We start from the raw sequence: 27,402 nt of genomic DNA, 5'->3' as shown, positions 1-27,402 counted from the left end.
GTGAGTGCGGCCACTACGTAGACTACCTCCTATAGACCTCATAATGAATCATGTCAAAGATTCGCGACCATTACGCCACCCGCTTGTATTTTACCCTATTTTTATGCTACAACAATTTATTGTTTAATTCAAGAATATTTTTTGTAGATATTGTCAATATCTACGCACTCTCGAGCCGCAATCCTGGACGCAACTTAAATTTGCGGCTGCGCTGCGCTCTTACACTAAGTAAATCAGTATGAGAACACCGTAAAGGGCACGGAGTGTCTCATATGCTCCATCTATTTGGTAAGTGGTCTGTGAGCCACTAGCATAATCGGGCGACGTGTTACGGGACCCATGCTCATAATGCGTGAGATTGGAACTAAGCCCAATCCTTTGCGCTTACTCGCAGATTAATATCACTCCAGTCATCATTAAATTTCAGAACTATACTCATATGTGGACTCTGATAAATGATACGAGTATGTAGATATAGGAAACCTTTTTGCCTGCGTAGTACTTGCATTTGTATATTGTAAGTCTAGAAAAAATAATGGAAAAATTATAGATAAATTGTAGTTAGAATAATCCAAAACTGTTGCTAAAAGATTTATTTATTTATTTACTAGCGACCCGCCCCGGCTTCGCACGGGTTAACAAATTATGCACTTAAACCTTCCTTAAGAATCACTCTATCAATAGGTGAAAAACGCATGAAAATCCGTTCAGTAGTTTTTGAGTTTATCGCGAACATACAAACACACAAACAGACAGACGCGGCGGGGGACTTTGTTTTATAAGGTGTAGTGATTTAATATCTACTTTTTCAACAAACTCGAAGAAACGCAAATATGCATAATACTAATTAACAGATAAAGATAAGTAAATTGTGGTTTGAAAGCATTTAGGTACCTTACCAACCTGAAAATCACAACACGAGTTCGTTCATAACATAGCAATATTGTATAACACCTACACGGCAGTTCAAACAACGTGAGCACATTACAAGGCCCTTACTGCGCTGATGTGAAACATCATAAAGCCCTCAAACTTCAATGGCCCTCTAATCGCTCTGGCCTCAAGAAGGGCTCCATTGAACGGGCTAAGGTTATGGGATAAACCGCCGATAAATCTTTCAGTTTGACGGCCCTTTAATTAAGGCGTGTAATAAAATGTAATTGATCAAGGCGAATAGTTTGGACTATAATTTATTAGCCCGATTTACCTTGTGATCGTTATTAATGGCTGAAATTGTTATGGCACTTAAAAAATTGTTTTATTAAAATTCTCAAACTTTTAGCTAAACTATGACGCTATTTTTATTATCTTGTCAGTCATGCTAAAATTTAAGCATTAAGGGGGTTTTTGTTTATTTAATTAAATGCTTGTTTTAGGGTTCCGTACCCGAAGAGTAAAACCGGGGCCTTATTACTAAGTCTCCTCTGTCCGTCTGTCTGTCAGTCTGTCTGTCTGTCCGTCTGTCTGTCTGTCTGTCATCAGGCTATATCTCATGAACCGTGATAGCTAGACAGTTGAAATTCTCACAGATGATGTATTTTTGTTGCTGCTATAACATCAAATAGTAAAAATAGAATAAAATAAATATTTAAATGGGGCTCCCATAGAACAAGATTTTTTGCAGTTTTTTGCGTAATGGTATGGAACCCTTCGTCCGCGATTCCGACTCGCACTTGCCCGGTTTTGTTTTACAGCCCAAGTAACAAAACGTACCACAAAGGGTAACCCTAACCCACGTAATCCATCACGTACTGTGGAGCAAGCGTTACACTTTTGATAAATTAATTTTCTTCGCTCTTTTCCAGCAACATCGTGTTAACTCCATATGACCCCAACCACATACCCGAGACCTGCATAGCTTCACAAATAATAAGAAGTATATTAGACTCGGTGGAGTGAAAAGGTGTCTTGATAAGTTGGTAATATTTATGACACATAACCAGCTAGTAGGACCCTTGTTGTGTTGCAGCCACAAGGATCTTTATTATACTTAGAAGATTAAGAAAGTGTCTTGTTAACCTGGTGATCTCGTACACACGTGCAGGAAAATTCTCGGGCCCTTGAACTAATTTAATAAATGAGGTGTTACCATTAATTACGCAAAGAACGTCGGGCGCAGTCGCCGCTAACACACGAACAAATTAACGAGATTATTAACTCCTTCCGACAAGTCATTCTTTCGCAGCGGGTAGCAAGAAACTTACGTGAGAAACTGATACAGCATCATATCACGTAAAAGCATCATATTTTATAATGTTAACTATTTCCTCTAATGTTGTTTTACCTCTTAATATAAGTATAATAAATTTTATAGGAACCTCAGTTAAATGTCAAAAGTTTAATAATATAGGGCAACATTTTTCTTTACTACAGGACTGTTGATTTTTTTATCAACCTTGCTTTTGCTTAATTTTTACATATGACAATACCCTAAGGTAACTAACATCAACCAAAAAGTAATACTAAATTGACGAAATCATTCACAAAACTCTACTTTTTTTCTGGAGTTGCTAAAATATAATAGAATCGATGGTAAAAATTTAAATAATGAAACTCCTTTTAAAATTATTTTTAAATCAGAAAATGATTCACTGTGCTCATTTTTTCCCAGTTAAATGAAAGGCTGAAAGAAAATGACGCTGATATTATTAATCAAATCCCAAAAAAATGGTAGCGTGGGGTTACACTGCACAGGACAGCGACGTGTGATTGATCGTTAATGAAGTGGATAGTTATTAATGGTGCTACGCCGCAGGGACTTCTTTATTTACCCACTAACACCTATTAACTACAATAGATATGTTACAGTAGTTTTGCTGAAGAATAGTTCCTTTAATACTACGGCAAAAAAGTATGATAACACAAAGAGATCATTCGATAGAATTTTACTCGTACCTTATTATATTTCCAACCATTTCCGACATACCTATTATTCAAGAAGAAGAGTATTCATTCATTTATTATTTCTTTAAGTCAAATATTATAAATAGTAACTTAATGAACCGATAGCATGCACGAGATTATTATATGTTTTTTTTTTTTCGAAGTGTAAATGCTGGCCTGCTGGAGTTTGCTCAAATATTAAGCGCATGGCTTGGACACACATCTAGGCACTGATAAATTAATCATCTCTCCAGTAGCATATCAATCAATTTAGCAAATTATTATGAGACGGAAAACTGTAACACCCCTTTCTTTTTTAATCGAATAAGAAGTAAATAGGTATGTTCTACTTTTTCTAATATCCTGAGTAATATATTGGATTTTACGAATTATTAGAAGAATTATCGATAAAAAAAAGACAGAAACGTAAATACAAAATTAAGTAGACGGATTATGAAATAAGTGAGATATTTTAATATGCTTGACTATTTGGCATTTCCCACGAATGCAAATAAGCAATAATGATTGGAGTGAGTTGATTCAACTCACCCTCGAATATTTTGTTTTATTTCAATTAAGCGGCAGTCTCAAAGAGTTCTACCGCAGCAGTCACTCTATCGTCGACGATTTAAACAGATGTCGTGTTAAGGAGGTCCTCTCAGAATATTCGTTCGTAATTTAAATTGCAAATTCGTGCGGTGGCAGGTGCAGCCTCACGATTGAACGACAACCTCTCTTTCTATCCTTAAGGAAAGCACATCCCACCTTCTCTCGCAAGACGCTCAAAATTAACGAATAATGACCGTCAACAAATAAAACTCGAGCGTTACTAATTACTTGGCGCTCGAACGAAGAGAGGTAATTCTTGCACTCTATTGCGAAAAGGAAATCTTAAAGCTAATGGCGTTAATTTAAAAAGAGGCCCATGACTGTGATTTTTCTTTCAAACTTTTGACTTGTGATTTATTGGTTTCGTTGTCTATACGTTGGAAACAGGAAGCGGGCGTATATAAAATGTCAGTCACACACTGGCCCCAAACTAAATAGAGGGTGCGTTCATTATGAGCGGAGTGGTCGCAGGTAGTAGGTCTAAATTAAAGTTTAGTTGGAGCAGTGTGTACAGTGGACGAGTCTTTGGCAGGCAGATCACGAGCCGCGCGGCTTAATGAATGAAGAAATTCCGTGGAGCCCCTCACACGTGCCCGGGGCGGCAGCGGCCGGCCCCTCGCATACATTGTAAAGTGCTACTCGGAGATGCTCACTGCTTTAATGATGGAACGTGATTCTAGACGAGAACAAGAAAAACGTTATTACAGATAGCTTTTATGACCTATAGAAGATCATCCACCGTCCGCTAACGTTTCGGCTCGACGCAGAAAACGCAATTTCTCTTTAATGCCAGCAAATTACATTAGAAGGTAAATATAATAAAATAAAGCTAAGGCAATAGAATTCCCCACTAATCTTTGTCGTCCCCGCAGCCGTAGCCGAGTAATTAGCTTTCCAATTTTAAAGAGCGACCGGGCTCCATCAGTCCTCCCCTGCGCGCCGAATCGATAATAATTAATTATTTTTGACATAATCACAACCAAAATCCATTCTCTTTTTGCTTATTCACGTCCTGATAATAAAACGGGGCGACGCTTTTAAGGCTCGACCGAGTGAAATTGATAAAAAATAAATAAGATTCGCCAAGTTTTCGCCAAGTCAAACAAAATTGTGGGCCAGCGCTATTGGGTGTTGCGTGATTAATTACGTTTCAGATATACCTACCTACCGACGCTTACAGAATAATACCGAGCAATACTAACTAAGAAGAACATTACATTTGATTATAAGTAAAAACAATTTTTAAAAATTATAACACTTTCTATCGTGGGTGTATGAGATTGGGCGTACCAATCCTGTTTTTTTGTATTGTACCTATGCATTATATTTCAAACGGGAGTCAAAAAAAACCGTAAATAATTTTGGTAATATCGCCCTTGCAATCAGATATTGCTGCAGACTGTTTTCTAGCAACATCCTATACATATATGTTTTCACCGCTGTAAGAAACATATATTTAAAGAAGCTGTCAATTTATGGATTTCTGAATATCACTAGGAAAATCTCTGTCAATCCTTTATTTCGCCATGTATTGTATTGTATCATTAAATGTCGAACCTCAAAGGTCCGTTGTTATTCGAGCACCTGACATCTCTCTGGGTCCCGCTCGTTGAAGCGGGTCTGTCGTGTGCACAATCGCGACTGTGTCAATATTGGACACGGCACATAATGGACCAAGATTGGGATGTGGGCGACCGTCTCGTGGTAATAGTTGTTTGGCCTTCTAGGACGCGGGCGGAGATCAATAGCCGATTGTTTTAGCCGTGTATTGCTTCAGATGACATCCTTTGATAGTAACTAGTCATATCAATCATGGTCATAAACATTTATGTATATGTACTACATATTTTCACCAAAGGATGAGGAAGTAGGGGCCCACTGATTACCAGTTCGACGATATCGGCCTGTCAGTTGTTCGGAGCTGTCAAATTTTGCTTTTAACTGACAGGCCGATATCGTCCGGCCGACTGGTAATCAGTGGGCCCCTTAAATAACGTTTCAAACGTTTTGACGAAAAATTATAAAAGTCAAATGAAAACTATATGAATACGAAGAAGTTTACACACCAGAAACGTCATTTTTGTCACTGATAGATCATAGTAATATTATTTAAAATTTCAGATCAAATTCACAACCTGTTATTTCAATCAGAATGCATCTCCTTTATTAGAGTATGTGCGGAAAGAGAAGAGTCGTGGAATGTATGGGGCCCAAGGCATATACATTCCACGACTCTTCTCTTTCCGAACAGACTCTACAATACTTTCGATGTCACGCGCTGTCAATAAACAAAATCTAATGCCACTCTTGTAACTTTTGTTTTGTTTCTACCTAAGCTGGCTTGTGCGCCGAAATTTCAAAACCCGAATCCTCAAATTTGATGAGAATGGAAAATTTCGAAAGAGTCTTTTTCCATTTTCAATTCCATTGAAATCCCATCGACCAAAAAACCAGCACAATTTCCAAATAAAATCCAATTAACGTTCCCGAAACGCCCTCGCAGAACAAGAACGCCGAACAAAATACCGGTAAGTTGCCGGTACTTAAAAAATACATAGTGAAAACATTAGGTTGGCCCCGGGCCGCCGTGATTAAACCCAGCGAGGCATGCCTAACGAGACCGGTATGTTTGAACGCTAAGGAATACTTTGCAAGTCGCCCGGACAGCGGTTGCCGCACCCGCCGCACCTGCCCATGTTTATTACGGCTAAGACTCCGCGAGCCTGATATATTGTTTGTTTAGACTTGGCCTAGTTCACCCTAGTTTTATAGATAAATTTTTTTTTCACCACACCAGCTTGGAAAGGCTGACTTTGCACTTCAAAAACTGATAGCAAAGTTGCATTTTATTCACATGTGAGGCAAAGTAATCAAATGCAAATTTTGAATTGTATTCTTATGTTTGCTGGTAGAATTGACTTTTAAATGATGATGAATTGGATGATAAATATTTAATAACATTCATTTGGATTTGATTTGGTTTGATTTTGTTTGATATTTTACATTTAATATTTGCTTCGAGTTGGTGTGGTGAAAAATTTTGTGATTCACTCGGGGGCAAATTTTGTTTAACCCTCGCAACGCACAAGATTCCATTTTTCGAACCACTTGCTACGCTCGTGGTTCAATTTTGGGATCTTTCGCTTGCTCGGGTATCTATATTAGCACGAGCGGTTAAACAACAACTTTGCCCCCTTGTAAAACAAATAACTATTTATTCGTAAAAATGGTTGAAGATTGGGTAAAGTACTTAACAGAGACTAAGAGCCCGATTCAAATTTTAATTTCTTAGTTGAGAAACGGTTATGGACATCATCTGTCAGCTGTTAACAGTGACATTCTTGAAATATCACTTTTGACAGCTGACAGATCATTTTTTTAAATCTGAATCGCGCTCTAGAACTGTACGTCCGTAACCTTAAGAGTTTTATTGTATAATTTTCATGAACATTATCATATTATTATAGTCAACAGCTATAGCTAGCTATATATATCCTGATACATACCTACAAATGTGCATGCTGCTTATTTGTAAAAGTTTACAAAAACAAAACATAATTTGAACGAATAAAATTCCTTCTGGCATATTCTAAATAAATAAATAAATAAATAAATATTATAGGACATTATTACACATTTTTTTACATTATGACTCAAGAAACCGGTAAACGATAGCGAAGCTAACATAACCAATAACTATATTTAGGTGTCTCTAACATCTGTTTACTGAGATTAACATGAGTTTACCCCTTACCTATTAATTACTTTTTAAGTTTACGTACATACAAATGAATTCAGCATACCACAGTCCAGTCTTAAGAGGGTTGAAGGGTTGTCAAAACCGGCAATTTAAATCCGCATCATAATTAATTACAAATCAGTCTTCAACACTGATATTAAATAATATTTTAAAGGGATAAGTACCGGCATATAGCTAATGCAAGAAGTTTTTAATTAAAACAGCCAAACGGTAAGAGGCTGGGCTGTAGGGACTATCAAGTGATGAATTCTAGAAGGTCTTAACAAGACTTAAAATGTGAAGTTTATATGTCATTTTAGATCAGTCCAGTAGGCTGTATCAGGCATGTGCTAAAGCCGAAGTACAAACATATTTAGGCCCGTGCGCAGCTAATCACTGGACCAGGCTTGTGTGCCCACCGCCTTATACCCCTTCGAGCAATATTAATATATTAATTATTTATGAGTGTGTTTGGACGAGCAAGATGGTCTTGCATTGATTATATCGAGAGTTAGCCGAGATGTATTTTGTATAGTTTAGATTTATTAAGGATGGAAGATAGTATTTTAGTATTGAATCAACCTGTCATCATCGAGCTGAGCATAACCTGTCATACGACAATAAGAAAACCCCTGATAAATTTGCTACTATATATCTCTCTCTAAAATAAATATGTATATTATAGTACCCGTTGGATATATTTCCTAATGCTGATAAGTAGGTACTTAAAAGGATTATACATATAACATGTGAAAGACAGGTCAAAGAAAAAAAAATCTCGAACCTCCTGGGAATTTTGCCGACCACTTTTGTACCTTTGCTTCGTTAGCTCACCCATCTAACCGCTTTTTCCTCTTTCAGATGCACGTGACTGCGATGAAGAAGAGGCTAACAAGGTAAGTACATTCGCTAAGCTTAAAACTAAAAGAACAACATTTAAAAGCCACTCCAGCCCCACAAGCGCAATCCAAACTTCGGCGACGACTTTATGGCCCCGGCGACCGCCAAAAGTCGTCAGGCAAAAATCGCCACGTAAAAGTGCAAGCGTGTTTACCCATATATCAGCGTTTCTTTCCGATAAGCTCCCCCGCTGCCAATAAAGTGATTAAGTCACAAATCGCGAGGGTGGCCGGGCATTTTTATAATTTCACTGTTTTTCTACTTGTTTGGTTGGAAAAAACGCTTGTAGATATATCGATTTCTTTTTTTGTTTTATGTGCACTGTAGCTTGCTTCAATATTCGTTGTAACACTTTATTGTTTTCATTCACCTGAATCAAAACAAAAAAGTTTAATACCTATCAAACTTGGTTGGGTGAAAAAATAAATGTAGGTACTTAAATTAAAGAAGAAACGCCACTCTTGTTAGGCACGTGTATTTTAATAAATAATTTCAACAAATACCTAAACGTTTTTTCGTGAACAAATATATTTCTGATTTAAAAAAATACTGTTTGCTTTTCCGAGACTTTGGCTTTAAAAATAAGGTAAAATATTATGTTCTCGAAAATGTTTTTCTCTTCATATATGAAAATATTCCTAAACCAAATTATGATTGGGTATTCCGTATAAATACACAAATATCAAATAATTATTATCTTATCTGTGATAACCGGGGTCCCTTTGTTTCCCATAAAGTTTTAAGTCATAATGTATTGTTTGTCATATTATCGTTAGTCATAAAACTGAAACCGTTAACTTTTCAGGATTTTCGTAAGGTTATTCTATAGATAGGTTAAGTTAGGTTAGGTTTGTTTTATGGCAATCCTGAAAAGTTACGCGTTTCTGAGAAAAACCAATTATGACTAACGAAAATTCGGACAAACAATACATTATGACTTAAAACTATTTGGGAAACAATAGAGACCCGTGATAACCATATTATTAAATAGAACGTGTGAAATTCTAAATGTCTCAATAGGTACATACATTTCTAAGAACATAATAATTTTCGCCGTTTACCTTATTTTATCGATATCAAGTCTCTTACCCAATACCCTGCCCTTCGGAACCCCACGATTGTTAGTTACAAATAAATTGCCCGATGGTATAACGTTATAAATTTCATACGTGCTGAGAAATGACATACGGTATTATTTACGACGAAGGTTTTTTTCGGGGAAGCACAAAGACATTGTGACATAATTGAGCCGTTTTGGGACACGCTACAATTTGCAGCAATTTTCTATGACAATGGAAATGTTTTGTAAAGACATGCTTTTCTTGTAATATGAGAACATCAGAACATTTCAAATATTTTAAAGATAAGTAGTAGTTTCGTGTAGGCACCCACTTATTTAAAGTGGAGTTCCATAGAAATATTAATAAATAACATATACATAGTTTAACTAAAACTTGATATAAATAAATAAAATAAGTATGTAAACTTTGGCCTTTGCCCAGCAGTGGGACACTCAAATAGGCTAGTAAAAAAAATGTAAACTTTTAATAACATCATGATTGTCCTTTAAAAGTGCGAGATTACGAAGTAATGACAGTAAATTGGTTTGTTTACATTATTCGCAATTTCTATTCAAGTCCACTTTAGGTTACGACGACAAACTGATAGCTTCTATTTGCTCTAAGTGGTGTAATCATAGGTGGCCTCCATGTTCCCGAAATCCAAAATAGAAATCCTCAATGTCTTGAAAAAGCGACTGTATTTGGATTCGCACCTTTTTAAAAATTATAATCAATGATCCCAACAACTTCAAAGCTGAGTTTTATTTTTAGATATTTTCCATAACCTCTAAAAATACTTATATTAATCAAACTCTGTAAATAGATAATGCAATATCAATGGTTTTTTTACGTTACGTATCGGACCATTTATAAATTATAATTATTATAAATAACGCTTAAACGAACTAGGTAAATACGAGTACACTGAAATTATCAAAGGCTAATATTTAGGACATCATGTCTGTCTGTCTATAGTATGTCTAATTATACGAACACACAAACAAATTCGTTAATAACCAGTTAGATTGATATCGTCTGTCAACGGACATTAGCGCCGTGCCGGCACACCGCGCCGCACCGCTCACCGCCACAGGCGCCATTAGCTCTACAAATGACACTAAAATGAAATCTATTCATTTCCTTTGAGCCGAGTCAATCGTCGGTAAATATTGTTCAATTTCACGCGATCCGAGCATTAGATCTAAAGCTGAAACCCCTTACTCACTAACCAAGCGAATTAAGACCTTATTTTCAAAGTGGCAAGTTTGTTAACACGTGTAACGTTAAAGAAATCAGAGTTCTCATGGTGACGATTCGTGTTGATAGTGGGAATAAATAGTTCTGTGTCTTTTCTTCTTTTGATACAATCTATTTTATCCGAGGAATCAAAATGGATTGCGCTTTTATATGAATTTTATAGACTTGAAGTTTTTACTCAGTTTTTAGATTACTTAAAAACTTTGTTTAAGTCTGCAGTCACAGCCTGTTACCTGGCATTTACTAAATTCGGCCGTGCAGCGCCAATAATAATAAAAAATATATAAAAATGACCATAAGCATATGACGTGTCGATAAACTTAAACCAAACATTTTAAAGCCAAAATTTATGATTTTGGCTAATAGTCAGCAGATATTACAAGATGAAAAACACGCAGTCTACAGGCTGCAATATAATTACATATGAGAAATCATCGTTACAACTTTTTTATTTATTTATAACAGCTTACCTATTATAGTGTTTCTTTCTATCTTCAATTAGTGAAGGTTGGCAGTCAACTCCGCATACCTACTCCGGTTTGTCGTCGGCGAGGCGGCGAGGCGAAAGAATTCAGCCAAAGACATATGTAACTTCGTATAAGATGAATAAAGTCTAAGGAAAAAACGTGCCTCTGAAATCAAGAAAAAGTCATTATCGGACAGATGGCCCACACACCTTTAGCCCATGCTCGGCTAGATGGCGTGTCGACACCGTTTCATATTTAACAATTTTAACACATAGATATCAGTGAATGAACATGGGTCAAAATGATATAAAAATAATAAAATCATTTATCCATTTATATACATTTTTTGATAATTTTATACGTTTTCATTTTGAGTTTTAGTCGTGTGTCGATAGATGGCAGTAAATTTACTGTGACTACAAAATTTACTATGACAGGACCCCTCTATACTATCTATTCTCTTTGGTTCACCCCCCCCATCCCCGACCGATCTCGGATATTATGCTACCATGATTTTCGTCTACTATAGTATAGTAATGTTATTATATAAAATGTCCAGATATTTTACAGGTTGGACCAAAAATACTTTGACAAATAATTTTTGGAATTATTTTTCTTTCAGAAAAGTTTCATAATTTAATATTACAATCATTTAACTAAAAAAACGAATTATGTATCTTCAAAATATCCTGTTTTAGTTTTGATGCACAAACGCACTCGTTTTTTAAACGATCAACAATACATATACGGCAGTAAAAATGTTTTTTCAACGTATATTTTGGGTATCCTGTATAAGTGTATAGGGACATTGAAGTATTATCTAATGTCGTTATGCCGCGTAGATGTTGCGATACGGCCCTGGCTAATTTGTAACTCCGTGTTTATTTGGGTCTGAGCACGCCCTCTCGATAGGTTCGTCCAATTCCATCAATGTCCATCAATTTTTTTGCCAAATTTTACATGAAAAACGTCCGTCCTGAATATTTATTGGCGTTTGTGGAAATGTTTTAGCTTTAACATTATAACCTGTTAAATCTGTAACAGGTTTTTACAAGAATCTGTATCTATGAAATTACAATTGTACAGTTGTCATATAAGTTGCAGCTGGGATGCAATCTTTCTGTTTCGATTATTAATTACAGGTAGTTGCTACCGCAATTAATAATTAAATCAATTAATGTATATAATTAATTAATGAATACCTATTAAATTATTAATTAAAGACGAAAAATCTGTAGAGAAAAAAGATTTAAAAAATATACCTATATTAAAAATCTCAGTACAAACCATGTACAAACTCACCCAATTTGATTATTTTTGAAGTGAATGAAAAGCGTATTCGATAGCAACTGATTTTATTGATCTACCCGCTAGTACATATTTGTATGAATACCCACACAACATCTTCCCCGTTACAAAAGTAAACCATAAGTACTTATGCCTAAAGTACATTATTATAATTACAGTGGAAATAAAAGCTAACTTTACAAAAGTATAAAGTAAGTATAATCATATTGTTGTATAATAGTTATAATTATTGCATTAATAATTGATGTTTATATTAATGACGTAATAGTATGATTGTTATGAATTAATAATAATACACTTATGCTGCTGCGCGCATATTACTTACTATCTTAACAAAATAGTAAACAAGATTGCATTATATTTATTATCTTAAATAATTATTTAAATTTATAATTATAATAACATGCACATTACTTAAATCTTATCTATCAATAGAAGCTGAGCTGACGCATGCGAGTATTACAAAATAACTATTCATAATTCTTGACTCCGTAATATACATATCTGCATGCACGTAACTTAACTTGAAGTATTTATTTTATTACTTATATTTTCCTTTTTTTTTTTATTATTTTTAATTATGATTTACAATAACTTTAAGCGGAACTTCTTTCACTGGCCTGGAAAAATTAATGAATTAAATATAGTTTTTCATATTAATGCGTGCCTTAACCGCTGCTTGTCTAGGTTCGCGAGATTTTTCCGTATGTGGTTGCGAGTTTGCCGCGGAACCCGTAGCTGCACCAGCTCCGTCGGGTGACGGCGGCCTGTCGCTGTCGGCACTCGACCAAGCTTCGTCGTCACTCGGCAATTTGTCAGCAACGCTGCTGTCATTGACGGGTGAACAGCGCTCAAGTTTTATTAAATGTCGCCTGTTTCGTCTGATTCGCTTGTCGGAGCGATCAGTCACGAAATAGGAACGAGGTTGATCTGCTCGTGACTCGACACGGGCTTGTCTCCTGCGCTGCCCATCCACCACCAGCACCGGGTCGCCCGGCTGCAATTCCGGCAGTGCCCGTGCTCGTTGGTCGTATTGTTGTTTACTAATTAGTTGGTTACGTACCATTCTCTCATAGTCACGGCTGTTATCTCGGCTCGGTCGAAGTTTGCTCTCGTGTGACGGTAATCTTGTATTAAGCGTGCGTCCCATTAGTAACTGAGATGGCGAACTTAGGTTATCGCGGGGTGTAGTTCGGAAGTTTAAAAGTCCTAAGTGGAAATCCGTACCAGAATTTATAGATTTTATAAGAATATCTTTAATAGTTCGCACGCTTTTTTCACTACGTCCGTTCGATTATGCATAATGGGGAGATGTCGTAATATGGTCGAACTCCCATTCTTTTTTAAAACCCGCGAACTCTTTGGATGCGTAAGCAGGTCCGTTATCCGTAACTAACACCCAAGGAATGCCGTGTCTTGCGAACTGATCTTTCATGGCTTCTATGACTGCCCTACTTCCTATGTTTTTGATTTGACTTACTTCGATAAAATTAGAAAAGTAATCAACCAGTATAAGGAAATATTTCGAGCCATATTGGAATATATCTGAACCTACCTTTATCCATGGTAAATCGGGTATATCATGTGGCAGCATGGGTTCGCGCTGGGCCCTTGGCGCACGCGCGGCGCATGCCCCACAGCGGCGCACGCGGCGCTCCACGTCTCGACTCATTCCCGGCCAGAACATGACGTCACGCGCGTGCCGCTTACAACGATCGATGCCCATGTGTCCGTCGTGCACGCGACCAATCATTTCTGACCTCAGCGCTTTTGGAATGTATACTAAATTGTCCTTGAAAATTATACCATCTACATATTCGAAACTATCTCGCAACGACCAGTGTCCTCGCACTTTTTCGTTGACTTCATATTTACTGTGTGGCCAACCTGAACGTATATATTTAATTATTAACTGACACTCTTCATCCTCTGCAGTCACTTCCCTGATTGTACGTAGCTTACCGTCACTGAATCTGACATTTTCCAATAGGAAAATTGACTGATCGTTTATTTCCTCGGATACCTTGTCACTAATGTTATCCGGAAGGGGTGCTCGAGACAACGTATCTGCAACATACATATATTTACCTGGCTTATACACGACCTTGAAATCATAACCCTGTATGCGAAGCATCATCCTTTGCAAACGCGCTGGCACAGAATCTAAAGGTTTTGAAAACAATGCCTCCAGAGGTTTGTGATCCGTCTCGATTGTGACGTCACCATGAGCGTATTGATGGAATCGCTCCAGTCCGAAGACGATGGCAAGAAGCTCCTTTTCAATTTGTGCATACCTGGTCTGTGCGTCTGTCAGCGTGGCAGACGCAAACTCAACAGGCCGGCCCGCTTGAAGGATCACAGCGCCCAGCGCGTGCTGACTAGCATCCACCGAGACCAGCACTGGAGCGCGCGGGGCGTACAGGGCCAGCACAGGCGCGCCGCTCACCAACGCCCGCAGCTGTCCGGCGGCTGCCTCATGCTCCGGCTCCCAGCACCATTCCGTGTCCTTTTTTAACAGAGCTCGTAAAGGTGACGCCACTTCTGAGTAGTTAGGTATAAATTTGGATAAGTAATTCACCATACCTAAAAACCTTTCCAAAGATGCTCGGTCGTGTGGAGAAGGCATCTTCTCGATAGCCTTAACCTTCTCAGCGTCAACGCGCATACCCTCATGACTAAACGTGTGACCGAGATAAGTAATTTGTTGTACCCTAAATTCGCACTTCTGTTTATTAAATTTAATACCTACCTCGCGTGATCTATCTAGCAATGACTTCAATCTTGCGTCGTGTTCCTCTAAGGTACGTCCATAGACTATAATGTCATCGACGAACGACTCGACTCCCTCCAGCTCCTCCAAAATTTGACGAACTTTAGAATGGAACACCTCAGACGCACAGTTTATACCATACGGGAGGCGTAAGAACTGGTACCTACCGAATGGTGTCCCGAATGTACATAGATCGGCACTGGCATCATCTATTTGTACCATCCAAAAACCAGAGCGAGCATCAAGCTTGCTAAAATATCGCGCCCCCTGCAGCTTAGTGGCAATTTCGCCGAGCGCGGGGAGGGGATAGCGAGCACGGCGCACAACGCGGTTGAGCGGCCGCGGGTCGAGGCACACGCGTATACTGCCGTCTTTTTTCGCGGCCACTACAATCGCATTGACCCACGGTGTGGGGTGGGACACTTTTCTAATCACCCCCATTTTAACCATGCGTTCTAGTTCACCCTGTAGCTTGTCACGCACGCCCATAGGTATCTTGCGAACCGGACAGACTGACGGCTGCGCTCCTTCCTCAATACTAATTGTATACTCACCCGGCAATTTACCCAGGCCATGAAAGAGATCCTCATAATGATCTAAGGAAAGTGAATATATGCGTTTTACCAGACCTAAGTCCTCACAAGCATATTTGCCCAAAACACTCTTTCTATCATCTCGACATATAACAAACCACCACCACTGCCACCATGAAGTGAATGAAAAGCGTATTCGATAGCAACTGATTTTATTGATCTACCCGCTAGTACATATTTGTATGAATACCCACACAACAATTTTAGATGAGTATTTATTTTTATAATAAACTGGATAAACGAGATTGAAATTAATATTGCCTTGTTCGCGAAATATATTCCTAGATGTTCGTAAAAAAGAATAAACTAATCTTTTAAGGGCCCAGATCAGTGATAGATGAGACCATTAAATTAATCATAGAACATCTGACATCGCAACACCAGCAATATTGCAACCTTTTGTACCATCCACTGACGTGACCTTGACGAGGCGGACACGAAGATTGATAATGCTACGCTCGTTAGGGCCCTTTATCACCCTAATTTGAAAAGTTCTATGACGGTTGGAAATATAATGCGTTTAGACCGTTTCGGTTTGGCAAGGTCGTACAGGAGCCCATCGATTATCAATTTGAACACAGCCCCTGAGACAAATTGCGGGTAGAACTATGATTACAGGCTAACTAGTCGGGGGTAAAATATTAGGGGATGGATCTTGGAATTTACATACTGTTCCAGATGTATACGTCTTTACGTCTTTTCTTATTAGGAATCTGCTTAAATGATATCCATCCATGATACCTATCCATTAATATTTTAAGCACGTGTATTTTTTAAACTAGTAGTAGTAGTAAGCACTTTATTGTACAAAAATACATTAAAATAACATACAAATAGTAAGAAGTACAAAGGCGAATTTATCCCTTTGAGGGATGTCTTCCACTGGTGATTCCAATAATAATGAAATTAGATACAACCACATGTATGAAACTTGTAATATGTATTTGTACTACAAGAACATGTAATAAGAATTGTATAGGTATCATGAGATAGCATAAGAAAATATACTCAAGTGTTAACTGCATTTTTTTTTAATTCTTACTAGGTAACCATATAGTTTGATGAGGTAAATTGGAATCAAATTGTTTTTAAAATAACATACCTTGCTACGTAATTTCCTACTTACAAGCTGCTCAAAATATACGTAACAGTATGGCATTAACAAAAAATTGGCTTTATTACGGAGGTACTCGCCGTCAGTAGGTAACTGTCTTGATCAAATAAAAAATTAACTCGCCGAGGGTGACCGTTGCGCGGACAAATTGTTCCGATCGCTCTACTGATACCTACGGAAAGACAACGTCGTATGTGACTATTAGTTTAGTAGCAATTTACGTCATTTTTCGTCTAAGGGTATAAAGTGCCCCCGGTGGTGAAATCATATGTCCAAACACATTAATTTACTCGATTTGCGTTTTTATCGGATATCAAAAGATATGGGGCGGACGTACGTTGTATATCATGTCGGAAAACCTTGTGTTACTTAATATGTACCATGCATACCGTATCGTAGAATAATAAATTATTATTTTTTGTATTATCAAGAGAATTTATAACTTGAGTATACCCATTATTATCAAAATAATATAGGGAAGAACTCTACTAATGAAACTTATATCTACTTAAGTATTTCTTGCAAATAATTACAACCTTAAAACTTACTTATACCTTGTAGAGTCTTTGGTATAAAGAGAACCATTTCACTTTCATAGGCGAATGCAACAAAACATCAAAATTGCATGAAAATTAAAAATCGAATCTGAAAATACAAAATTATGAATGCCAGTTAGTTTAAAATTCAATATAACATACACCTTAAGTTGTATGCAATAAGAATTACAACCCTCTAATAGTAATTTTCCAATGTAGGTAAATTAAGTTTGGTGATCAGCACACCCGGCTCTATCACTGACTTGTGACCAGACAATACACTTTCTTAGAATTTCCCTCAAATTATAAAATCAATTAGGTAGAACCGCCGCCGAGTAAGGCTGGGGTTTTTAATCTACCGTGTAGCTCACAAAATACCCACGTCTTTGTAATTTACAACATTAATAACCATCTTTTAATTTGAATAAGGAAGCATAACTAACATAAGTATTACGAAAAATTAGTTGATTGACATAATTTGTGTCTCGAACTAAACTCCACAAGTGTTTTGAGGGTGTTTGTTGTACATGCCCAAGGAAAGGATAAAATTAAATAAAGTGAGATGAAATAATGTATATTTACCTAAGGCTAGGTATGAACCTGTTTGTATATCTTGGATGTAGGTACATCCAAGATATACAGGTCCATACAGGTTACAGGTGTAAAGCACACTCAACATTTTGGAGTAGCTAGGTTTTTGATTCGGTATACTAGTTTGCGATCTAGAGCAGTTCCAAATACAAATACTTTATTTTGAAAGTAATATAAAAGAGAAGTAGCAAGATTGATTAAGCAATCAATAAACAGAATCTAATAACAGTGATTCAATTAACTTCGTTTCAACAAAATTATTCATCGTCGAGATTTTATAAAACTCGACGTCACGCTCGAACAGTCAAAAACAATACTTATTCAAATGAAACAAAAAGCAATTAACGGAGGAGATATCCCTCCGTCCTCGGAGGATACGAGAGAAGAGATTATTGAAAAAATAATTAATAAATATTTATGGGTAGCCACCTGAGGAACGGCGACACTGGGTAGGATCTCATCTTTATCCAGTGCTCGACTACGCATCTGCAGCGTTACAGGGAAAGCGGTTTATTACAAATGCAAAATTTTCCATTCATATTCAAAATTTTATATCCCGATGTGGCCGGGAGAGAGCTAATTTATTCCAGGGGACCGGCTAAGGAGACGTCCCGGCGCCTCGCGTCTTGGGGAGGATTAGGGAAGGGTTGAATGCTGCGAAATTGACAGGTGCCTGTCAAAAATTACAATTAATAATAATTGAGACAATTGCGGACGCGGCTGCAGCGGCCGAAGAGGCTGGAGTATTGTGTCTTTATTTGGTGTTTCTTTGTTACTTATTGAAGCATACGACATCGAACAGATCGCCCGAAAAGATCTAAAATGATGCTGCAGCAGTAAATATTATTAGATTTTTATAGAAGGAATCTAGAATCTATAATTTAAGATCACGCATGACATATACAAAATAGGAATAGGTAGGTACTTAACAAAAATGGATCGCAAATGGTCCTCGATTGTCTAAGGCACTATTACCAAAAATTGTTAAGTTGCTTGGAATGGCTAACTGGCTAATCCACCACCTGTAAAACAAGCATTCCTACTCTTCATCAACAACATACTACAAAATCGGCCACAGTATAAAGTCCAGTGTTTACGCAGTCATCACTCATCAATCTGCGCCGCTACCTACCTACTGCGCGGATAAGTACGGAGTAAACCGTCCATACAGTGGATTACCGCCGTTAACTGACTGCTATAAAACGGGTGATCGATGCTCGCCACCTCTGGTCACTCCGTTTATATGGCGGTGTTTCTATAAAATTGTAGAGATTCATGACTGTTTTGCTGAATTAGTCAAATGCAGAGTTATTCACGAGTTTTGGCTATCGCTCTTAAACATTAACCATGCTGTTAGGGAAACAAATTAGTAAAAAAAAAATTCATGACGCACACTTTTATTGCTGCATTCTCCTTTACATGTCGTTCAAGTACCTATTGAGACCTTTCTAGTGAGCCTAAACGCAATGTGTTCATGTTTTTAGATTGAGGAGTTCTTTTGGCTACCTAGCGACCTAATAATCATCATATCAGTTCCATGTTAGCATAGTATTGTATTGTCATCGAAATTTCAAGTCAATGAGATAGTTACCAGGAAATGGTTTAAATTTATTTTACAAGATTTTTAGTCTCATGTACAGTACGGAGTGAAGCTAAGTAAAAGTGTGTAATGAGGTAGATATTTTATTTTACATTGATGATGTTCTTGCATAAGAAATTTAAAAATGCAATTAAAAACATTTTTGAATATAAAGTATATATATATACAACTGGTTTGAAACCTTGAATACCCGTTTTACGGCTTCCTGCGCCTTTAAATGTCGCTAATGAAGATTTAATGTCGTTGCAACAAATTAAGGCGGCAACCAGGTGAATGTTAATGTTGCATTAAGGGTTACATTCTAAGGACGTGATATGCCCATTAAGTCATAAACTTCGTGACAGATTATATTAATGTTCCATTTTGAAGTACTGTAATATATATTATTTGGTCTGTTAATGCCAAGTAAATGCACCATTAGGTAATAAATCGCCTTAGTTGCGATATTACGATCAATTAGAGGATGAAATCAAATATATTTTAAACCATTGTTGTATGACGGGATAAAAAAAGCTGAAAAACAGGCATAAGAACTTAACATATGATCCAACTGGTTCTGCGAATAAAGGCAAGTTGACTTTTTGGGCGATCTACTACTACTTAGGGTAGTGTCACTAATGTTGCTTGTGAGTCACGCTGCAAAAATACTCAAAAAAGTACTCAACTCACAACGCAGTCTTGGCTGTTATCTTTGCAGCGCTGAGTCTCGTAACACTCTCGTATCTCGTAAGACTCCTGAGATTGAAGATGTAACAGTTATGTGTTATTTGCAGCTATGCTGATTTACTTTAGCAGACATTCATAATAGGGTCAATTTTCAAATAGGCATTTTTTGTTGTCCCACGGCTAAAACTCGAAGTCCATAGGACTAAAACACTGGGTATGTATATATTTTCATTCAATGTATTATAAGCTTTAAAAATCATGCACAACTGTACCTAAAATATTATTTGTTTCTGCCAAAATCGCATTTGAAGTTACAAAAACGGCGAAATTGGCCGCTTTTTCGCGTGTCCCAGTGGCGGCATAGTGCAATAAAAAAATCATAACTTTGGATATAGGCAACGTATTATAAACAACTTTGTATTTTTATAAAGAGCATTTTCTAGAGAAATGATTTAATCATATTGATAAATTAATGCGTTATTTAATAAAACAAGGGAAGCCTTTTTATCGCTGTCCCGCACGGCACCTATTTTATTATGACTTAAATATAACCCCAATAATCTTCTTTGTCTATTGAATAACGGTTAGATTAAATTTACGACGCAATAGTGCGGTTAGTTGGGCATTGATTGACATCGAGTGTGGACGCGGAAATAGTTTAATTTATTTAAAAACAGGAAAGAATCTCTTTCGATATATTTTGGTACGACTACAATGACATTTGTATGGACGCTTAATACGTTGGTACATAGCTGTAATAAAAATGTTTAGTTTATAATAATAGTGGCAAATATAGTGTTAAAATACATAGTAAAATAAATAAGTGAATCGGTTGTATTGTGTAGGAAATATCGCTAAAAAATATTATTGGTGACATGTCGCGACATTTGTATGGCGACATTTACACGGCTATTTTGACCGTAAAAATGTCGATTGTGGCATACAAATGTCGACATAGTGTCATACAGATGTCGAGAAGGTGCCATATAAATGTCGTCAGGGTCTTATAAATGCAACAAAAATAATAAATAGTGGTATATACATGTTGATACTGCCATACAATGTCGAAAAAATGCCTTATACATGTCAAAAGCGCCTTGCATATGGCTAAATAGTGCCATACAAATGTCGATCTTTAAACGTCCATATCTAGCTAACTATAAAAAGTACAGAGGTGCCTCGTACAGTATATTTTTTGTTGTTAAGAACACTTCCTAAAACGATGATTATAAATCAGATTTTTCAAAAATAAAAAATTGTCATACAAATGTCGAAAAAACACCGCGTCATCCATGTGATAAAATAAGCGTCACATTTGAATATCACGCGACTAAAAAAGACGAATACTGTCAATTTCACTCTGCCAACTCACATAGACAACTACGACCACCATTATCCGTACTGGCTGCGGCTCGCCGCAATCAGTGAGTGTTGGGAACGATACCCTGACCGGTACTTGGTCATGAAGAGGCAATGTGGGTGAAAAATGCCCCCATCAATAACCCGTAGTCCACCGCTCGGGGCTGATTGATTCATTGGGATTGCGAATGGTGATTAATTGATATGACATATGAATACGGTCGGTGGATTTTTGTGGCGGAGTATGTTGATTAATTTGTGTGTAGATATATGAACGAAATGGTATTTTATGCAAACATAGGATTTTAATTCGATATTAATACTAGATAGTTATAAAAGCGTTGTTCAGTATCAAGGACAATGTGTACTGATTATGAAGAAAAAATGTTTTAACAAAGGCATGGTATTTTATACCAAATAAATACTAGTTAATAAGATGATATTATGTAGTTACAAAAATTGCAATATTTTGGAAAAAAAAGAGGTTACTTGGTTTAAAAAAGCATTTTACCTGCAAGAATAATAGGCACCTATAATATAAGAGAGACATGAAAATGTTCTTAAAATACTTATGTCCAACAGATGCAACAAAAGGTGTATGTTCATTATAAAAAAAATTGTGTTAATTGTTCGAACGTTACCTAGATCGTTTTATGTTAAATGTACAATCCACAGTTCAACAATATCACGACCTACTAAAGTAACAATCAACTCATATTACAAAACTCATAACAAACACCCACACTGCCAACCAAATCCCTACATGTAAATTCATCTCTGTTAACCTAAACGAGTATCGTATCGACCATTACCGCATTGGCCATTTGACAGAGTGCCATCATTTGTCGGGGCTCCAGTGCACTACACGCGTTTCAATGGCGCTGTTGATTTAACGGTCAGAGTGGTGCTCTGCAAATAGTTTACGTGTGAAGGGCGTTTTGATACGTTGGTATGATGATGGTGTAACGTATGAATGTGTTTGTACCGGTCGATGAGAGGTGTGGGAGAATTAAAACTGCAGCGTTCATGCAGATAGGTAGTGCAAGACAATTTATTCAAGTAAACAACTATGCTTGATGATTTTTAGGACCCGTAACGCCATCTATTCGCAGTAATGAGTTTTAATACATAAGATTGATATGTTCAACGGCTCACATGCAAAATTAGGACTTTAAAATTATTGTGATTACATAGTAGATGGCGTAAACATCAAATCGTATATTAATTAACTTGAACATACTCCCCCGGAAAGGACGCAGTCCTTTACACAAGGCAAAACACATAATTTAGTTATAGATCTCTGTAAAACACCAGAAATGGTCCGTATATCATAAGTTCGAGTTAAGCCATCAGGGCCTGGATGTTTTCTTATAATACGACCCATCGGCCAGCTTCCAGGCGGGAGTCGTTGGTCTTTGACCAGTACCAAATCGCCTATGTCCAGATCTTTGGTTACGCGGTTCCACTTAGGACGTTGCTGAAGACGCGTTAAAAACTCCTTCTGCCACTGTCTCCAGAAATCTTGCAACATCTTTTGCGTTAGTTGCCATCTAGATAGCTGGTGGATCTTAAAGTCTGTGTAGTCATCATCAGGGATACTAACAATCTGTTCAGTGGTCAAAAAATTACCAGGGGTTAACGGCTGTAAGGAGTCTGGATCATCGTTGAGAGGATATAAGGGCCGAGAATTAAGGCATCCTTCAATCTGGGCGAGGAGCGTCGTCATTTCTTCGAATGTGAGGGTTGAATTTCCTATGACCCTTTTCATATGATATTTTATAGACTTCACGCCGGCCTCCCATATACCACCAAAGTTTGGAGCTGCAGGAGGAATATACTTCCATATAATCCTCATATTGTCCAACTGGGCTGCAAACTCGTCTGGAATTCTTGCTTGACCTTGGCGCCACATGGCTATCAAGTCTTTCTTGGCTCCTATGAAATTTGTGCCATGGTCGCTCCACATCTCTGCGCATCGTCCTCGTCTAGCTACGAATCGTCTTAAAGCTGCTAGAAATGCCTCTGTGCTTAAACTACTCACAAGCTCGATGTGGAAAGCTCTGGTCACCATGCAGACAAAAAGAGATATGTACGCCTTGGTGGATTTTGCCCCACGGCCTTTGCTCATACGCACATTTATAGGTCCCGCAAAATCTACTCCGCAGATCAAAAATGGCTTTGCGGGCTTTACTCGTATAGCAGGTAGATCTCCCATGAGCTGACTACCGGTTTCTCCTCTCTGACGGATACACACGATGCAGTTGCGTACATATTTCTTTATTCTATTAGTCATGTTGATCAGCCAGTATTTGGATCGAAGATACATCACCATCAATTGCGGACCGCCATGAAGAGTGCTGCTGTGTGCTTCTGCTAGAAGAAGAGGTAACAGAGCATTGTCCTTCGTGATTATAATGGGGTGCTTCTGTTGGGCTTCTAAATCAGCATGGCGTAGTCGGCCGCCTACTATCAACACACCCTTTGGATCTAAAAAGGGGGCGAGTGACAACAATCGACTTTTTCTTCTCAGCTGTCTCTTACTCTTTAAATCTTCAATTTCTTCTTGAAATTCGATTTCCTGGGATCGTCTTAAGCAAATGGTAAGTGCTTCATCTCTCTCTTCAGTCGTCAGGTAAGTTGGTAAGTGATCTTTATTTTCTCTCTTTCTTTTCAGGTGCAGCATCCATCTACGACAGTATGCGATTATTCTCACCAGTTTCCCGAGCGACGAGTATTTAGCGATCAAGGTAAGTATTAAATCCTCTTCATTTTCTTTAGTTGTAGTAACTAATGTTTTTATCACCTTTTTACATTCTAAGTCTGTTTCAGGTACTTCGGTTCCCGGAAATTCTATGGCTGGCTCCTTGAGAAACGCCGGTCCATTCCACCAGAGGGTATTTGTCAAGAGCTTTTTTGGCATAACTCCTCGTGAGGCTGGGTCGGCTGGATTGTGTTTAGTATTGACATAATACCACCCGTTTATCTCATTCATTTTCTTAATTTCAGTAACTCGATTTTTTACAAAAGGAGTCCATCGACCTGGGTCGCCTTTTATCCATGACAGTACAACTTGTGAATCTGACCAGGCAAATACTTGATCTCTTTCAACTTTTAATATGCTTACAACATGTTTCAGAAGTCTACACAGTAGAACCGCAGCGCACATCTCTAATCTTGGCATGGATATTTGCTTCAAAGGCGCTGTTTTCGTTTTAGCCGTAAGTAGAGATACTTGTACTTGTCCGTCTGTGTCGATGGCTCGTACGTATATTACTGCTGCGTAAGCGCTCATCGAGGCGTCTGAAAATCCATGAACCTCAATCGAGCTTCTGTCTGCATTGGTATGTATCCAGCGATTTATCTTTACGTCGGTCAATGCAGAAATCTCTTTTCTAAACTTCAGCCACTCTTCCTTCACGTCATCTGCGAGTTCTTCGTCCCAACCAACACCTAACTGCCATAATTTTTGCATGAATGTTTTAGCGATAGCTACCGCAGGCGCCAGCCAACCCATCGGATCAAATAATGATGCTATATCTGCTAAAACATTCCTCTTCGTGACTGGTTGTTCAGGTAAGTCTTTCAAATTATTCGTTATTTGTAATTTATCTTCTTTAGTGTTCCAAATTATACCCAAAGTCTTAATACTGTCTCTTCCATCTACTTCTCTTTGGGCCTTTGGTGATCGTTTTACAGGTTCAATCTCTTGCATGAATGCTTCACTATTTGAACTCCACTTTTGAAGTTCAAACCCACCCTTTTTGAGAATTGCTGTGATTTCTTTCTGATTTCTTTTAGCTTCATCTTCTGTTTCATGCCCCGACAGGACGTCATCCATGTAGAAATCCTCTAGTATTATACGCTGCGCTTCAGGATACTCTTGACCCTCATCTATCGCAACTTGACGTAAGGTTTTGATGGCCAGGTAGGGAGCGCAAGAGGTCCCGAAGGTAACGGTCAGTAGTTTGTAGTTTTCTACCGGTTTTTGAGCATCACTTCTCCAAACAATTCTTTGATAATTTGTATCTGCGTCATTAACTTCAATCTGCCGATACATTTTAATGATATCTGCGACATATGCGATTTTGTGCGTTCTCCATCTCAGCAGTATATCACGTAAATCTTCTTGCAGAGTAGGACCTACGAGTAATGCATCGTTTAAGGTAACCCCATTAGTTCCAGCACATGAAGCATGAAATACAACTCTAACTCGTGTGGTTTGTTTGTCGTCTCGTACAACAGCATGATGTGGTAGGTACACGCAATTCTCTGCTCTTTCTTCATCATCTACTTTCGTCATGTGTTGCAGATCTATGTACTCTTGTAAGACGTCGTTGTAATCTTGTTTCAATTTTGGATTCTTATCTAATCTTCTTTCTAGCGACATCCATCTCTTCACTGCTATCTCTCGTGAGTCACGTGGTAGCACAGGTGGTTCTTCTCTAAATGGCAACCTGACCACGTAACGACCATCTTCTTTTCTTTTGTGTGTCTTCTCATAAATGTCTTCTGCCTTCTTTTCGTCTGAGGTTAGTGTAGTACTTTCTTCTTCTATGGTTTCTAACTCCCAGAACTTCTTCAGCATGTTGTTAAGATCAACGTTAAGATGCATGCTGACGATGTTTTTTGTGGCAGTGTGCTCTGTCCTCACATTTCCGCAAACTATCCACCCCATGTGACTATCTTGTGCTACAGGTGTACCTGAGGGGCCATTGATCACTCCAGGTTTAATAACTTCGCTCCAAACTTCGACTCCTAAAAGCAAGTCGATGTGACCTGGAGTGTGACATGTTGGATCTGCGAGGCACAACTTCTCGACATGCTTCCAGTTTTCCATCTTGACTTCATTCTCCGGCATAATGTCGGTGATGTGACGTACAACGTAAGTAGTTGCCTTCATCTTCATCTTAAGCTCGATTCTTGATGAGAACTCTATTTCTGTTACATACTCGAGCGTAGTCTTCATTTTCTCAACTCCCGTGACATGCCCACTGACTGAGGTACGTCGTAAACGAAGCTTTTGTGTTGCGGCCTCAGTTATAAAAGACTCTTGTGAGCATGGATCCAACAGCGCTCTCATCAAGTGTTTTTCTCCGTTCTCAGCGTATACTTGCACTAATGCAGTTGGCATCAGCCGCGCGTGACTCCCAGTAGTGAGGTGAGATATAATATTCTTTTTATTTTTATCTTCTTTTTCTTCCTTTGTATCTTCTTTTTCCTCTAAAATCTGCGCTGATGCCTCCGGAACCGGCGCAGAGGTCTGAGACTGCGGGCTCCACGTCCTGTGTAGCAGAGAGTGGTGTTTTCTCCCACATTGGCGGCAAGAAGATCGATGTTCGCAGAACTTGACTGAATGCCCCGGTACTAGGCAATTAAAACATAGCCGCCAGCCTTGCACATATTCCACTCTCTTATCTACTGCCAACTTCGTAAACTCCTTACAAGTGTATAATAGGTGGTCTTGGTTACAAAAAATGCATTTCTGTTCGCTTTTATTTACATGAAAACTTCTTTTATTTACAGGTGCACTCGGCGACGGAGCTTGTATCATTTCTAAAACACGAAATCTTTTTTCCAGGAACTTGTTTAACATGTTTAGTGTTGGTAATTCACTAATCTCTAGGGACCCGAGCTCAAGTTCCCATTCTTTGTGTGTTTCGGAGTCTAATTTATTGACAATTAAATAAATTACCAGTGTATCCCATGTATCAACTTGTATATCTTGATTTTTCAATTTATTCATACATTCACTTGTGGTGTCTAACAAATCTCGCAACCCTTTCGATGTTCCCGTAGCCAATTTTCGTTGATTCACTAATCGTGCCAAAATAGTGTTTACAATAATTCGTTTGTTGTTGTATCTTTTTAATAAAATATTCCATGCCATATCGTAATTACTCTCGCTGACAGGTATATGCTTACGTAATTGTTCCGCCTCACCTGATAAAC

The 27,402-nt window shown here is 37.9% G+C and overlaps 1 protein-coding gene across 7 annotated transcripts in view; it reads left to right on the top strand.

Annotated features, from left to right (window-relative positions):
* Positions 1 to 27,402, top strand: part of LOC134792759 (myelin transcription factor 1) — a 303,293-nt gene that overhangs the window by 200,922 nt on the left and 74,969 nt on the right. For all 7 annotated transcript variants that reach the window (XM_063764068.1, XM_063764070.1, XM_063764071.1 and 4 more), the window contains exon 4: positions 8,093 to 8,127. In XM_063764068.1, coding sequence (XP_063620138.1) covers positions 8,093 to 8,127 — 35 coding nt within the window. The remainder of the gene's footprint in view (positions 1 to 8,092; positions 8,128 to 27,402) is intronic.

This window comes from Cydia splendana, chromosome 8 (assembly GCF_910591565.1).
Source record: "Cydia splendana chromosome 8, ilCydSple1.2, whole genome shotgun sequence".
Classification (NCBI taxonomy): Eukaryota; Metazoa; Arthropoda; class Insecta; order Lepidoptera; family Tortricidae; genus Cydia; species Cydia splendana.
This window is presented reverse-complemented; position numbering and strand designations above follow the sequence as displayed.